The 17,665-nt window shown below is 37.6% G+C and overlaps 2 protein-coding genes across 2 annotated transcripts in view; one reads left to right on the top strand and one right to left on the bottom strand.

The window, feature by feature from the left end:
- Nucleotides 1–2,390: 2,390 nt before the first annotated feature.
- rxfp3.3a2 (relaxin family peptide receptor 3.3a2) lies at nucleotides 2,391–3,926 on the bottom strand. Its single transcript, XM_079867586.1, has one exon. The coding sequence runs from the start codon at nucleotides 3,646–3,648 to the stop codon at nucleotides 2,518–2,520; it is 1,131 nt and encodes a 376-aa protein (XP_079723712.1). The 5' UTR covers nucleotides 3,649–3,926; the 3' UTR covers nucleotides 2,391–2,517.
- Nucleotides 3,927–5,065: 1,139 nt separating this feature from the next.
- adamts7 (a disintegrin-like and metallopeptidase (reprolysin type) with thrombospondin type 1 motif, 7) overlaps nucleotides 5,066–17,665 on the top strand; it is a 99,458-nt gene continuing 86,858 nt past the window's right edge. Inside the window, exons 1-4 of the mRNA XM_079864946.1 lie at nucleotides 5,066–5,711; nucleotides 12,620–12,978; nucleotides 15,432–15,609; nucleotides 16,461–16,654. Coding sequence (XP_079721072.1) covers nucleotides 5,582–5,711; nucleotides 12,620–12,978; nucleotides 15,432–15,609; nucleotides 16,461–16,654 — 861 coding nt within the window. The 5' untranslated portion in view covers nucleotides 5,066–5,581. The remainder of the gene's footprint in view (nucleotides 5,712–12,619; nucleotides 12,979–15,431; nucleotides 15,610–16,460; nucleotides 16,655–17,665) is intronic.

Raw genomic sequence — 17,665 nt, 5'->3', positions numbered from 1 at the left:
AATATTTGTCAATCCCCCAAGAAATTTTCCGTTCGCTCGACATCTATTGCAAAAGCATTTCTTATATTTTTGGAACAGCCTTCAATAAGCAGTTGTCATTCACTCATAAAAGTGTGAGCTAAACTAATACATGCACCTTCCACTTGAGGGAGTCCTGAAGATGTTGTGCCAACACTTCTCTGAAAACACTGCAGGCTGGGCTTTTAGTGCGATGTGTGACGTCTTCTCCGTGTGTTCACTAGATATGTGTTGGTTGGCTTTTTAAAAGCTGTTAAAAACAGAAATCAAACCATTTGTGCCATTAGGCTCATTTACCAAAGTGTTTGTTAAATGCTTGAATTCACATTTGCATTTATTCATTTAGCAGATGCTTTTATCCAAAGCCACTTACAAATGAGGAATACAACAACTCACTTCATCCTATGCAGGCAATAACAAGTGAAATGCTGATTCAGTTTAATGTAGTGCAAGCATAGAAAATTCAATGAATGTAGAAATTCACATGCTCCTGCAAGTGATCAGTTGTCTGAGCTTATATGTTTTATATGTACGAGGATGTGTAAATGATGTGCATCTAATATATTTAGCACAAGAAGTGCAATAGTATCATGAAAGTTACGCTGGGCATCAACAAGGGCGGTCGAGACACTAATTGGGATATCCAATCTGCATATCAGATCCTTTAACCTCAAAATCCTCTTTCTCAGAACAGATGCGATGAAATATATATGATAAACCACGTTTTAAGGAAGTTTGGTGAGTGATCTTAGCATGAGTACTGTTTTCTGCATATTTTGTATAAAAAGAAGACACTGTTCATCAATAATTGATATGCAAGTATTCAGAAATTTGACATTGGTGGTATAATAGAAGGTCTTCAACAATTCATATTCAAAACAAATGCTTCTTTGCACTATTCAGTTTATAAAATAAAAATATTTTTGCTAGACCTTCTCTAGTCCAGATAAAATTCATTTGGTGTGTGGTTTTCAATCTCTTTGCTGGCATTGACTTTTTTTTCCTCTACGATGCAATATGATTTTTAACTAGTTGGACTGCAACTATTTCTTCAGCAGTAAAATCGTTTGAAATTATTTTTGTCTTTTCTTTGCCAGCGCTCACTCAGAATAGTCAGTATGGCTCCTGTTTCAGGTTTATCAATGAGACGTTAATGTAACATTATTCCTGCTCTCAGATGCAAAGCTTTCTGTTAGTTGAGCATCTCTTTATTCCACAGCTGTCATTAATTTAACCATTTATCTTTAGCCCAGAGATTTACATGGTTTTATACATTATCTGCTGTCTCTGACATGCACAAAACAGATTAGCATAAATAATGTGCACAGTTTGGTAGATCACATCTTACCCACTGGCACATCTTACCCCACTCTCCGTCTCCTGATGAAGACGGATGTTAAGTGACAAATATTGTGAAATATAATCTTTTGTGTTATACAGAAGAAAGAAAGTCATAGATGTTTGGAACTAAATGATGACAGCATTTTCAGAATTGTCTTGAAATAAATGTATTACAGTTCATATTAATAAATGATTAAAACTCATACAGTACATGCAAGCACAGAATCAGACCTCAGAGTATCTTTACATTTAAGTGTATTTTTTATTTCTCAAATTTACACATACTTCAATCACATGAAAAGATCAAAACATGAAAATAAATTAAATATAATAGCAGGAAAAATAGTTTAGATGCAAGACAAAATGTGCACCGTACAGCTCTAAAAAACACTGAAAGTTTAAACCAACAGTTAGGTTTGTCTATATTTGACCCAAACATGTGTTGAAACCACCCAGTATTTTTTAGAGTGTATTTTAAGCCATTAGGTTTAACTCAGACATCCAGCATGTATGTGGGCAAACGAATAAAACACATTTAAAACTGTTCAAGTCACACTCAATCATTGTTCTTTAAGTCATAACCTTCTCGTGAGCAGCCTTTGGTTCATCAGAAACAGAAAGAAATCAGCCCATTGTTGCATCAGTTAACAGAACCTGTCCAACATGGAAAAATACTGTAGTAAATTTTAGGATTTACTATAGTAAACTGTAGTATATTATAGTATTTACTAAACTTTTTTTAATGAATACTACAGCATAACTATAGAAAACTGATAAACTGTAGTAAATACTGTAGTATACTTTAGTTCTTACTACAGTAAACTGAATTGTATTGTAGTATACTATAGGATAGTATAGTATTTACAATACTTTGTTAATTTATAATACAGGATACTGTAGTATTAACTATCGTCAGTTGTTAAACTACTGTAGTATCTTTACTATAATATGGTTAAAAAACGTTATAGTACTTACTAGAGAAATTTTACTACATTCTCTATAATAAGTTTACTATAAATTACTATAGTTTTTGTAATACAGTTTACTGTAGTACCTTTACTATAGTATCGTTCAAAAACACTCTAATATTTACTATAATATAGAGTAATTTTACTATAAAGTACTATAATTGTCCTGTGAAAGCTGTCAGGATTTGGTCTATTGTCTGGATTGTTGGCAGAGTTGTGCGTCAATCACGTTTAAATGAATTCCAATGTGTGCGTCATCGTGCGTTTGATTGCTTCCTCCACTGTATCCATGGAGTTTCCCAACGTTCGAAAGAACAGGTGACGAGACGCGCCAAAAGAAACTATGTAACGTTTTCCTAAACTCCCGTCGCATTAAACAATACAAAACTGGGTTTAAGCAGCTGTTAGTATGGGCAAGACAAACAGTCACGGGGAAAACGTAAGTGTGCACCATGTAGTATGACTTGTCCCAGTGCACGGCGTTGAGTTTCACCAGAACTCCCCACAGAGTGATCGCGTGGTTCGGCATCCAGCAGATGAAGAACGAGAGCACCACCACCGTTACAGACTTTGCTACTTTAGATCGTCTTCTCTGAGGGTTGTTGGAACCCCTCTTTTGGATAAACCTCAGAAGTAAAAGATAACACACTGAGAGAATGAACATGGGCATGATAAACGCAACGACTATTTTCTGCAGGTGATACAACGCGAGCCAGTCGTGTCCTTCTGGAAACTTGAGGAGACAGAGTTTTTCACCTGCCACAACTGTCACGGTGGAGAAAATAGATGTTGGAGCTGTTGCGACAGTCGCCAGGATCCACAACACAGCGCAGATCCACTTCACGGACACACACTTCGTTCGAGAAGGGACTTTTAAGGCGGACGCGACAGACCAGTAGCGCGTGATGCTCATCGCGGTGAGAAAGAACACGCTCGCGTACATGTTCATCACAGTGACTGATAAAATGATCTTGCACATCGCGTTACCAAACGGCCAGCTGAAATCCAACACCGTATCCACTGCCCAGAAGGGCAAGGTCAGAACGAACTGGAAGTCGGTGACAGCTAAATTGATGACAAAGACATTAATGATGGATTTCTTTCGTCCTTGTCTGATCTTCATCAGGAAAAACACCAAAAGATTCCCGACCAAACCCACGGCGCACACCGCGGAGTAAACAGCCGAGATGATGATCCTCAGGACGAGGCTTCCGTCAGCACTCACATCGATGTCCTCCAGACTGCTGAACTTGTGGAGACCCGTGAAACTCCTGTTCAGACTTCCCCATCCACTGTGGTTGAGATTGAGAATGTCACCCATTGTTTCTGAAAGAGCTCTCCAACAGGTGCCCGGTGGACAATCGCATATCACTCAGTCTGATATAGTATTGTGTCACACAAAAAAATAGAAACGGATATATCTGCAACAGATTCCCATGCGTGTAAGCGACGTGATAGTGTACCTGTCAGCACGCGCTTTATGCTGAAGTGCGCGCCTGTGGAGCGCGCGCACTGGATACACCACTGACCGCACACTTGACGTCATGTCATGATAAAGCATCTGAAAAAAATTGAGGGAGAGTGACTAAATAACACAAGATGGCACTGAAAAAAAAACCCGTGGTTTGCATCTTAGTGCAATGCCGAATGGTTTAACATTTAATTCTAATTCTCTATTTGCGTATTTTATTGGGTTATAAGGTTTGCTTTCCAGTTCCTGTTGAAAGCTCCTAGAGTCAATCAAGTCTGATCTTATCATATCTGCAATGCTAGATGGGAATGACTTGAAAATTGACATGAAATATGTTTGCTTGCTAGTGTCCACTAGAGGGGGCACTTGATGGACACTCAGATACATCTGCAGTTTGGTACTTTCTAAATCATAGCATTTTCGGTTTTCAGCCTTTCAGTTCATGAGCTAGAATGTTAAATGGAATGGTAGATTACTGGCACAATACATAAATGCACTTCATCAGTGCAACACAGCAATGGACAATAACATAGTAGCCTAGGTGTTAAAGGGATAATTCACCCAAAAATAAAAATTCTGCCATTATAAATGTTGTTCCAAACATGTAGACCTTATGTGCCAGAGAAACAAGCATGCAGCCATTTTGTCTTTGAACTTCCGTTTTTGCGGTAGCTCTGTATATTTCTGTGGCATCGCTGTTGAAGAGTAAAGTTGATTTACTTACTGTAGTGTTAGGGAAAGTTATCATGATATTGTAATGTTTGAATTAGATGTCATGAATGTTACCTGGAAGATTTTAAAACGAGCGGTTCATTCATAAATTTGTAAGATCTTACCTTCATGCTGTGGAATTACAAACCGGAAAACAGAACACAACGAGCGCTGAAAAGGGGCGTGGCTTCATACGGTCTATAAGACTTTATTTATTCTGTGTAACATAAAATAAGTGGAGATAAAGTGGACATCCAAGTGGAGATAAACAAATAGGCTAATAACAATAATACGATTATGATGCACCTTTAAGATCAAGAATATCTTTGATGGATTAATTGAGGGACATAAGCTGATGATTATTGCCATTATTATTAATGCTCTCAACAAAATGGACACATGCTAGCGTTCAAAAACAGCAATCCGTAAGTAAAAGGAATTGAACAGAACGCAGGTCAAGTATTATAACTGCAATGACGAATGATAAAACGCAACGACCGTCCGACTGACGTGTTCATAAACCAATAAATAAAACTGCACAGACGGAACTCTTCCGTTCGTTCATCTACTACTGCTCTATGCGATGTCAAATGGTTAAGTGGTGTTTAAATGATGAGATGAGAGTCCCTGAACACGGAAAGCACCAAACAAAGACTAGAACGGGTTCAGTTCAGTCTGACACACTGAGCACAAAGAAACCCTCTTCCTCCTCCTCCTCCTCCTCCAACTAGAGGGCGGAACTTTGACAAAGTTTTACTGAGACACACACAGTTCTCTGCTCTTCTGTGTGCGGCATCAGTAACTCCAGTCGTCCCAGATGATTTAGCGGAGTCCAGAATCGCCCCTGCACCGGATTCACAGATTCACAGACTTTATCATGCTGGGTTATTTGCTTCGGACTGATGATGATCATTGCAGATCTCTGGCGTAATAAATGCACCGTTCTTTTGTGTGATGGGTCCAAACCACCGATGCATTAGGCTGAGGCAAAAGTTCCTACTCAAACCATCTCCATTTAAATGGACTGTAGATGTACCAGGAGTGATCTGTCTTCCCCTCTGTGCAGTTTGACATGATGGTTCAGCTGGACTGCGGGAGGAAAGTTTTGGGACCAGCGAGTTTTTTTCTCTTGTTTGTGATAACAGCTGGGCTTCTGTCCATTCTCGAGAGCACAAACACGAGCGGAGATAATCAACACACAGGTGAGTGGGTTGAGCTGTGTCTCATTACAGTCCCACGCCGTGATTTGCAGCTTTGTTTAGTCTCATTGTCAGCTGATTGTCACAATGGAGCTTGAACAGGCTACAGTGCCCACAAGAGCCATTTATTTTAGCACATCAGACTTTGAAATATTTCATAAAAAGTTTGCTTTGTGTAACATACAGGCCTATGCTGTTTATTAAAGATACAATACAGTAGGCTACTAACTTTTTGTTCAAAATTAACAAAATTTATAAGAATCAATTTATCATCAGTCCTGTCCAGTTCTCCACAATGGAGCTTGAACAAAAAGTATTTATTTATTTATTTATTTATTTTAAAGTGGCATTTATTTTAGCACAATCACACTTTGCAATTTGAAATATTTCATAAAAAGTTTGCTTTGTTTATTATTTTAAAACAACATATTGGACTATGCTGTTTATTAAATATATGTAATGTTTTGTTCAAAATGAACAACATTTAAAAGAATAAATATATCAGCAGTTTTTGTCTTACCCTGGTTCACTATGGTAAGCCATGGTAAGATATAGGCTAATGATATCTGGACATATTAATTCTCTCCCGAAAACTTTGCTCAATATGGCCCCAATTTTGATGACAGATGCAAACTCCCCAAATGTTATATACTTAGATCCCTATATGGATACTTTCCTCAAAACCACCACCTACAATTACCTCCATACAAACTTCAAATCTAGAAATTTGGTTGATATTTGGAGGCTTCAGCATCTGACAGATTGTCAGATGTTCATAAATCATACACTAGAAATTATTACTTTTTGGTAACGTCTGAATTGGTTTCTAATATTAGTAATAGTACTAAATGGGACCCAGGAATAGACTTTTGTCCACTGTAGTGGACATTATATTTTAGTGAATTTCTCTGACACCATAGATGTCACATGTCACGACCTGGGTGTCCTGTAAAGAGCACATTCAGGGCTTTTCAGAGAGACCAAATATTTGGAGGTTTCACCATGAAAACAACTTCTCCTTGGTTTTTAAAAAATGTCTTACATTAATTTAGTGATTAAATGTAGCACTCTTATGGAAATATGATAATATATTGTAATTATAATTTAAATCGGACTACTTTTCAAATTGTATTTCATAAACCTTATGGGGTTTCAAATCAAAAAATTACTTTGTTTCAGAACAGGGCGTTGATTTCATACGTGTCCACTGTAGAGGCATCAGGACTTAAATCATGTTTATCAGGCATTTTGGGAAACACAACAAGTGAATATGGAAATAAATTATACATCAATATTCCTATGAAATATTAGATATTATTATTCAAATGTTGCTAATTATTACTCCAATTATTACACTTCTTTTTTCATTAAATGTTGCTCCAAGAACACATTAATGTGCAAATTAGAAACAGCGTATAGATACATTGCATTGAATGGGAATATTAATTTACGGCCATTTTACCCACATATTGCATAAAATAAAATGGTATATCAATTCATTCCGTTATATCTTTCATAACATAGTTGAGAATCGTCTTTATACAAATTTTAGTTAAAAAAAATCCTGAAACCCAAAAATGTATTGGTGATTGAAACCCCAATTTTTAATTTTTCCCCAGCCTTACACACATAGCCTTACAGCCTATGCTGAAAACCATTTAATTAATGCTATTTTATCTTCTAATTCTCGTTTTGTTCGTGCTTTTGCAACATCTATATGCACCAACTACCTTAAAGTAGCCTGGTCTATTGAGCTGACCGTTGAAGTGTCTGAGTGTCTATTGAGATCTGGGAAGAAGGCCTGTCGAGAATAAACAGCTGTTCTGTAAATTCAAGATATAAATGAATCCAGTTCAAAGTTATACACCCCATTCGTTACTCCAAAACTAGATTAAACAAAATATTTCCCTCCAAATCTTCTCAATGCGATAAGTGCAAGATACCCCGGAGGGGACATTGGCATATTTATTTAGGTTTTGCCCCATATTCTGTATGATTTCTGATTAAACATTTTTTTATTGTTTTCAAGCACGTACAGTATTAACATTCAACCTGACCACAATCTGGCTATTTTTGGCTATTCTGATGTAATGGATACTATCCCTCATACTCATCAGCTCGCTCTAATGGTAGGTTTGATTGCAGCCAAAAACGTAATACTCCTCAATTGGAAAACGTTTTGGAAAGAACCAGTACAGCTGCATGTATATGTCTTTTATAAATCAGATAAAACTAAAGACTCTTCTGAGATATGAAGGATGCAATACTACTCTATAGGTACTCAAGATTAACATGAGATTGGCAGAAACTGTGTGTTTTACCCTTTAATAGTATAGTAAGTATTTTGGACAACCTGTAATCAATTTTTGTGTGTGTGTGATTTAGTGCTGGTGTGAATAACTATATTAAAGTGTAAGATAAAAAAAGATACTGTAATGTGAATTGTTTCTAAATATCAATGTCACATGCCACTGTTCTCTCAGAGGCGTTTGTGTGGTTTTGAGTTATTTTTTCCCAGATGAAGCAACTCCATATCCCATTTCATGGAGGACACTGCTGTTTCCCTCTGCTTCCACAATCATGGAGGTCAAAGCAACAGGGCTGCCAATGAACAGAGTCAAGTCATATAACAAAGACTGTTTAAACTTCTTTAAACAGACTAGATATTTTAGTCTTTACTATGGCGCAGAATTGCTATAAATCCTTCTGTAAGAATTATTCTGGTCTATTGTTTGAATAGAATGACAGACATCTGCTTACTGCTTTATGATGATTCATGGATTTGTTTCATGAATTATTCAATGTACAATTCAATTGTTTTGCAAGTCATAGGAAATGAAATGATTAGTCAGTTGCACTGCAGCCACACTGTCACACAATCCACAAAAATCCTGAAATCAAAAATCCTGAAATAGTAATGTTTTATGTTGTTCACAACTTCTTATTGTCTTACGGTGCACTAAAGTACCAATGAATAATATTTTATCAGAGTTCAAACTCTGATAAAATATTATTCATTGGTACTTTAGTGCACCGTAAGACAATAAGAAGTTGTGAACAACATAAAACATTACTATTTAGTTGTTTGTAAAATGCAATCTATATACATGATTTTTACATTCCCTGAAGGAAAAAGTAAGGGGTGCTTATCCATGCAAAACTTGCCACAACAGTGCAGTTCTAAGTGGTTTCCAGGACACTATACTAAACATTTGAGTTTTGTACCATTGAACTTAGTTGAAGCATATGTATAAACTAAATATTTACGCAAGCCTTCAAACAGCAGTAATGGCTGGAATAATGAGCTCATGTCTTGCATGTTATTTGCAGCTCTTCAGCACAGTCAATTTAAATTGTGCATTTTCATTTTCATTTGTGCATGCCAAATAAAAAAAAAAAGGTTATTGGTTATAGGTTATTGTATTTGTATTAATTTACTGCCCATTATTATTTTTTATGTACTATTCCTGAAGATTTATTATTTACTAATTATTTTTGATTAATTATTATTTCTTTACATTGACTACTTTACAAAAAGCTTACTAACCTACTTGCAGTAACCAAATTGATAGTTATAATAGTTAAATAAACCCCATTATGCCCCCCATATTTCCAGGGCTGGGGTCTTTTTGATACTTCACACTCAAATTGATACTGTAACCGACACCATCGTGCCTGTTTGTATCACTGTGTATTCAAGTGTTGAGGAAGATCCGGGGCTGAAAATCAGATATGGTAATGGCCGCTTGGTTTCTGACGTGCTGTAAGAGGTCAACCAATTACAACAGACTGGGTCATTTGACCAATCAGAGCAGAGTAGATCAGTCATAACAGAATGGGTCACCTAACCAATCAGAGCAGAGTAGATCAATCACAACAGACTGGGTCACCTAACCAATCAGACCAGAGTAGATCAATCACAACAGACTGGGTCATCTGACCAATCAGAGCAGAGTAGATCAGTCATATCAGAATGGGTCACCTAACCAATCAGAGCAGAGTAGATCAATCACAACAGACTGGGTCACCTAACCAATCAGACCAGAGTAGATCAATCACAACAGACTGGGTCATCTGACCAATCAGAGCAGAGTAGATCAGTCATATCAGAATGGGTCACCTAACCAATCAGACCAGAGTAGATCAATCACAACAGACTGGGCCATCTGACCAATCAGAGCAGAGTAGATCAATTACAACAGACTGGGCCATCTGACCAATCAGAGCAGAGTAGATCAATTACAACAGACTGGGTCATCTGACCAATCAGAGCAGAGTAGATCAATTACAACAGACTGGGCCATCTGACAAATCAGAGCAGAGTAGACCAATCACAACACACTGAGCCATCTGACCAATCAGAGCAGAGTAGACCAATCACAACAGACTGAGCCATCTAACCAATCAGAGCAGAGTAGACCAATCACAAAAGACTGAGCCATCTGACCAATCAGAGCAGAGCAGACCAATCACAACACACTGAGCCATCTAACCAATCAGAGCAAAGCAGATCAATCATAACAGACTGGGTCATCTGACCAATCAGAGCAGAGTAGACCAATCACAACACACTGAGCCATCTGACCAATCAGAGCAGAGTAGACCAATCACAACAGACTGAGCCGTCTGACCAATCAGAGCAGAGCAGACCAATCACAACACACTGAACCATCTAACCAATCAGAGCAGAGTAGACCAATCACAACAGACTGAGCCATCTGACCAATCAGAGCAGAGCAGACCAATCACAACACACTGAGCCATCTGACCAATCAGAGCAGAGTAGACCAACCGTTTCAGATGTGAGAATAGAGCTGATGCTGCAATGCATAGTATATTATGAGAAAATAAATGAAAGTCTTTTTTGACCTTGGATGCATATAACCTATTGTAGGAGATCTCCAAAACAAAATTAGGAGGACCCTTTAAAGTAGCATAATAAGGGCACTTTAAAAACTGTGAACTTTACATCCCAATTTAAGTAAAACCTCAACAACGGTAGACGCAACCACAAATTGAAAGATGGGGCTCAGATCGCAAATATATGTTTTTTTTTTCATCCGATTTGTCTTTTGGCACAAAGTATAACTATTTAACAATTCCACTTCAGGGGGGTATTGCACAAAAGCAAGATAAGGGATTAAGCTGGGATTTTCCAGTTATCCTGGCTGAATTTAGCCCTGACTCGGTTGCATGAAGGGAGGCTAAATTAATCTACATTAAGTTACTATGGAGATTTACACTTTGCAGCTAGCCTGCTCCGGAGCAGGCTAACAACCAGGCTAAGATTAATCCTAGTGATTGATCGGCTAGTTCCTCCCTAAATCCTACTAGATATTAATTTGTTTTAGTCACTTCATGGTCCTGCATTAAAATACTAGATATACTGTCATTCATCCAAGTATGCGTACTGTTATTTTAGTTATTATTGAAAACTGCTGTTCATTTCAATGTCAGAGGTTTGATGAATATTATTCGAGATTTAAAGCATTTATTGTCATACACCCAGTGAGGAAAGCAGATTTTCCTGAGCAATTATTACTTTACTGTCCACAATGAATGCCAACACAGTGCAAAAGAACTATACAATACAATATGAGAAATAGAATATAGACTGTATATCTAAATATGCAAGTATAGAGTAGAAATGTACTGTTGAATGAGAAAAAATATCAATATATTATATTTTATTGCAGTTGATGAGATACAGTGCTAAGCATAAGTTTAGACACCCATGCTAAAAAGAGGAATAAAAAAATCATCTTTTGGAAATTGAACTTAATGCCTTAATTAAAAAAAATTAGGAAAAATCCAACCTTTAAGGACACCAATTTTCTTTGTGAATGAATAATGTATCGTAAATAAATAAATGTTCTTCCTTAAAATACAGGGTGCATAAGTCTGGACACCCCTATGTTAAATTCCCATAGATGCAGGCAGATTTTTATTTTTAAAGGCCAGTTACTTCATGGATCCAGGATACTATGCATCTTGATAAAGTTCCCTTGGCCTTTGGAATTAAAATAGCCCCACATCATCACATAGCCTTCACCATACCTAGAGATTGGCATGGTTTTATTTCAGTTAGCCTAATGATTTGCATTGAGAGATGATCTTATGGAAAGAACTCCATGCCAATCTCTAGGTATGGTGAAGGCTATGTGATGATGTGGGGCTTTTAGATGGATAAAAATAGAGCAAATTATCTGATTATAGATTACATCAAATCAATTAGAAACAAAACCTACATACAAATTGATAAGAGTAAAAAGATTATTGACATAAAATAAACTAAATAGATCAAATAGATGCACATAGTGGGTAGGTGTTTGCAATTATTCTACATGTTAAATGCATGTCCACTGGTCACATTTAAGGCAAAGTATACAATTATTTTTGAAAATGACAAGTAGGGCCTAACTCCTTGAATTGTAATTATGAGGGTTTCAGTGGAGCACTGGTTATTTGGACTACTTATGCATTCAATCGGTCCGCTATTATTTGCCAAGCATTCTCTCTTTGCTTTATTACAGCAGCTGTGTTGCCTTTTTTACATATTATATGTTTAATTTCTTCATACGTTTCCATAAGAAGCTTTTGCTCATTAGGCGAAAAGTATGCCGCACGGGTTTTGTCCATTTTTGCATCGGTGATTCTGTGATCGATTTCGTGATCTTTTTAAGAATGCCGTGAACGCGCATTTATCCAAACTATATACACCCGGCTTGACATATCCGCGCGTTCTCATCCTGGCTCAGCAAACGTGCAACGGATTAAGCCAGGATGCACTGATTAAACTAGGTCAAGCCGCGACTGTTCTGTTATCCTGGCTTTCTTAATTCTACTTTTGTGCAATACCCCTCTGGTATGTGACAGTTTTTATCTTAATAGTTACCCTGTTGTTTTTGTAGATGATGGATTTCCAAACTATGAAGTTGTTCATCCTATCCGAGTGGATTCATCAGGACAGTTTTTGTCCAATCTTGTGTCCCACCGCGTGAGTCGAATTCAGAGGAGAGAGACGGCAAAAAACAAAGAGAGCCTTGCCCGGGTTTTCTACCATCTGCAGTATGGTGGTCAGGACCTGCACTTTAACCTCACCCTAAACCCTCATCTACTAGCGCCTGGATTCCTCACAGAGCGGAGGTACGGTGGCCTGCAAGGGTCTACAGTTCACGGTCATGGCCACTCTCTCTGCTTCTTCTTGGGAGATGTCTGGAGCAGTAAACTGACCTGGGGTCAAGCAGCTGTGAGCACCTGCAATGGCCTGGTGAGTCCATAAGCATACTTGTATTTGGATGTGTCACAGTATGATCCTATGTAGAATTGTAAAAATAGGGAATTATTTAATCAAACATTGTTGATAATATTTTTAGGGGTTTAACCCTATTGTAATTGTTAGAATTTCCAAGAATCAACATTCTCTCCTAAAAGTGTTCGGGCAGACCAAACCGTAAGTCGTAAAGAGTTGAAACTTTGAGGGATGGTAGTACCCACCCCGTCTACAATGTCACCAAGGCTCATTCCAATCAGCTCAATGGTGGCGCTAAAAGCAATTATTTTGGAATCCTTGGAACCCAATTATTTACCAATTACATTGGTAGTGGTGGGAATCTTTTGGAATCCCAAGAAAAGCTTGACGCGTGCTCAACTAACTAAACTAAACATTACTTAAGGCTATTTTCTATTTGTTAAGATATTGATATGAATTGCTGTTGTCAAGTAAAAGCTTCATTCATAATGCTTCCTCCGTTGCAAGCCTGTGCTCTCTCTAAGCTGTCTGGTGGGCGCTGCACTGTCGCCTTCTTTGAAATTACATCATCACATTATTATACATTTAGAATATCGATTTTTGAAATTTGTGAATCGATTCGAGTATTTCGGATTTTTCGAAAAACCGAAAATGCTAACTAGTTCTAGGTTTTTCACCTGATCGGAACCAAACCTATGCAGAGAGATTCTCTGGAGTCTGATTGTCATTAATTATCAAAAACAGTCGAAATTTCGATACACATCCGCAACGGGACGCTAAAACATACGAAGTGGGCATGGACACTTTCACTACATCCCTACATCCCAAAATTGGTACACCTATGTATGGGCAAAAAAAAAATGGGGAAAAAAACCAAAAACGACAATAGCTATGCAACAGTTGGTCCAAAACTGGCATGCAGTGTCTTTGTCCAACGTGCCACATTTGTCTACGAGGACATTTGCGTATCTTGAAAAACATCGGGCAAAGAATTTCGAGCAGCTGTAAGACAAGGTTTTTCACACGTTTTTTTCGCACATGCACACGACATTCATACAATATGGTAGAACTCCTCCTTCTGAGCAACTTTGCCTCTAGGAGCGCTCTTTTAATTGGCTGTGATTTTGAGTCGATTTGGTTGCGAGTGCAGTACACTTGTCTCGTAGTCGTGCCTCATCTAGTGTGGATAGACAAATTGCTTGTTACTGGAATTTTATCGCATCACGTCTGGTTCTGGTTCACAGTGAAACATTCCCGTAATTCTCCCTGTGAGTAGGATAGGGTTAGAGCAGGGGTGTCCAATCCTGCTCCTGGAGGGCCATTGTCTTGCGAAATTTAGCTTTAACCCCGATTAGACACATTTTAACCTCAGGGTCTTACTAGGCATACTAGAAACATCCAGGCAGGTGTGTAGAGGCAAGTAGGAGCTAAACTCTGCAAGACCTCCTGGAGCAGGTTTGGACACCCCTGGGTCAGAGGTTAGAGTTAAGGTTAAAGCTGTAACTGTGTGGAAGGAATGTTGTTTCAGGCTGAACAAAGGATGTTGATACAGGTGATCTAGGTAATCCAGAAAAAAATCCTACTTGGGTAAATCGCATCATTCCACTTAGTCTAGACAAAAAGCTTACCCTGTTGTTTGGTTTTGTGTTTCTTGTGTTTCGTGGGTTTTTGGACCTGGCCTATCAAACCTGACCGTTCTATTATGCTGTTAATGATGAGGATGTGAATGATTGGGACAGAAAATACACTTCAAAATAAAAGTCCAAATAGCAAAAACAAGAAACAAAAAACCAGGGATCATGTAACATTTGTCTTTTTTCATATAAATATATAGCAACCTGATTTACGGTTAGTGACTTGACACATGTGACTTGACTATTTCTTAGAATGTTTGTATTAGAAAATACATAAAAAATGCAATTTATACATACAATGTCTTGAATACACCTCTTCAATGATAAGCACACAATTTCTGGATTGAATTCTTAAATTATGGAAGAGGTGAAAAAAAAAGAATTTAGCATAGTAATTCACAGCTTTTTACAACATTTTACAATATGAAATAACCTTATCTTTGTCCAAATAAATAAATAAATAAATATATATATACTTTTTTTTTTTTTTTTTTTTTTTTTTTTGGACAAAGATAACGCTATTTCATAGTGTAAAATGTCATATAGTATGACCCCAAAAAGCAAAATTATGTTATATTTATGAATTAATAGTACATTTTACCATGATAAATATATTTAACAAAAAAACTTTTTATAAATAATTGCATTGGCAAATAGCTGAAATTAGATATTTTTATATATATATATATTTTTATGATATTTCTGTAAATGCTTATTTTATTTTATTTAGTTTCAGTTAGAAGCTGAGTGATAATAATTATGTAATTATGTAAAGTGAATGTGTACTTAAGCTGTTTAATTTTGTGTCCTGTTGCTTTGACCTTCTGTTCTCTCTAGACAGGGCTGTTCAAGCTCTCAGAAGAGGAATTTTTCATTAGTCCACTGGAGACGGCACAAGAAGAGTCAAACCCACAGGCTCACGCCATCTATAAGCGACATGCTGTCCAATCAGAACGCCAGCTGGTGCAGCCTCTGTTCGGGGAGCACACAGCCAACGCCACATGTGGGGTCAGAGGTCAGACTTAGGGCCATATTTTAAGTATCTAAGCACATGGTCTAAAGCGCACGGCACACAAGTGAATCCACTTTTGCTAGTTTAACGACGGGAAAAATGGTCGGCGCTCCCGGCGCATGGTCTAAAAGGTTGTTTCTATATTCTTAATGAGTAATGGGTGTGTTTTGGGCGTAAACCAATCAGAGTCTCATCTCCCATTCCCTTTAAAAGCCAGTTGCGCTCGCGCCATGGCCTGATTCGCTATTTACATGGAGGAATTTGCAAGTGGGAAGACTCTTCTCTAGCGAGCAAACAGATCTGCTCGTGTGCGAGATTAAAGCTTTTAAGCAGACCACCATATCTTTATGTACACAATAATAATCTATTACATTGTAATCTTTTTATTTTTTAATATTTGGCATGTTTGTGTGCTGCTGCGATTCCCTGTGTGTGTAATAAGCAGAGTGTGTGTGCGTTGTGGACCCGCCTATAGGCTCATATTACTAATGCGCTCTTTAAATAACAAAAAAATAATGCGCTATTGACTTCAGACCAGGTTTCAGTTGCTCAATGGCTCAGTCTATTTCAGTTGCCTCAAAATAGCAACGTGCCAACAATGATCCTTAACACACCTCTTTTTCAGATCAGCAGCCCATGGGCGCAAATGCATTTGCTATTTAAACAATGTGGCGCAGGACAAAAAAAAAAAATAACTGCGTTGGGCTGAAACTAGAATAAAACACCTGTGTCGCGTCTGGCGCTGCATTGCATCGGATGTATGATAGGGCCCACAGGGATTCAATGAGGCTAAATAATTTTGCCCAGATGTCACATCATTCCCTTCATCCAGTGTGATTTCTCCCTCTCTTTAGGTCCTTTAGGAGAGGCAGAGCAGGTGGAGAGGCAACGAGAGCGCTGGGAGAGACGGCAGCGGCGCAGGCGCATTAGACAGAGATCCATCAGCTCTGAGAAGTGGGTCGAGACTCTGGTAGTGGCTGATCCTAAAATGGTGGAGTACCATGGAAGCAAAGGAGTTGTGAGCTATGTGCTCTCTGTCATGAATATTGTGAGTAACAGTCATATTTATGAATAAATTATTTCATGGCGAGAATCACTATTACTGGCCGCATTTCTTTAACCCTTCAAATTGCGCAAATTGAAATTTCGAATTGAAAACACTCCCATTGGAAACACGTCAGTTTTACAAAAACTCCCATATATTACGCAAAAAAGTTTTTATGGTCGCATGTGGTGGTTTTTCAGGCAATTCAAAAAAGTAATATTTCACAAAATCGCAATGGAAACAGTTTTTTTCCCATTTACAGGTCACCTGACGTACGTTCAGGTTGATCATTCTTTAAAGAAGATGCGGTGTGTTTGGATAGAAGACCAGACAAATTTACCTACGGATACAATAAAAAGTAACCTAAGACAGAGTTCTTCATTAAACTCATAAAAGACAAAAGTAATACAGGAATACTGTATTCTAAACAACAAAGAAATGCACAATTTATCGAGAACCTTGAAGCAGAAATGAGGGAGAAACACCCAGAAACTGATGCGAAATTGACATGTTTCCATTGGGCATATTTCTAATTCGCAATTAGAATTTGCGCAATTTGAAGGGTAATGGAAACACGGCTAATAACTTTATTTGTTGTGCGCTTTGATGTTTAAAACTCTGCAGACATTTTACATTCTCAAACAGCTGTATTACACACAGCATGAAAGGTAATAGCACTTTAAGCAACAACCTAAAACATCCTAGCATAGTTCTGGCAGCTTTCACTTCCCACATTTTCTTATAATATATATATATATATATATATATATATATATATATATATATATATATACTATCTTTTCAAATACTGTTGTTTGTACTGTTCATCCAGCTTATGTTAATTGCAAAATAGTGCCAATTTATAATCATAAGATCCTAGTTATGATTAGACTTGCCAGGAACACCCACAAAAAAATCTGAAAGGTTTCCAAATCCACACTTTTCGTTTTTTCTTCATAACTCTGATGTGCTGTTTTAAACTATCCTCATTTCCTCCCTTTAGCTTTCCGACTC

Source organism: Squalius cephalus (genome assembly GCF_949319135.1).
Source record: "Squalius cephalus genome assembly, chromosome: 3".
Classification (NCBI taxonomy): domain Eukaryota; kingdom Metazoa; phylum Chordata; class Actinopteri; order Cypriniformes; family Leuciscidae; genus Squalius; species Squalius cephalus.
Note: the sequence above shows the minus strand (reverse complement) of the source record. Positions and strands in the feature narration are given on the sequence as shown.

Excerpts from the sequence above, each read along its gene's own strand:
- rxfp3.3a2 (XM_079867586.1), bottom strand. The coding sequence starts at position 3,648 with ATGGGTGACATTCTCAATCTCAACCACAGTGGATGGGGAAGTCTGAAC.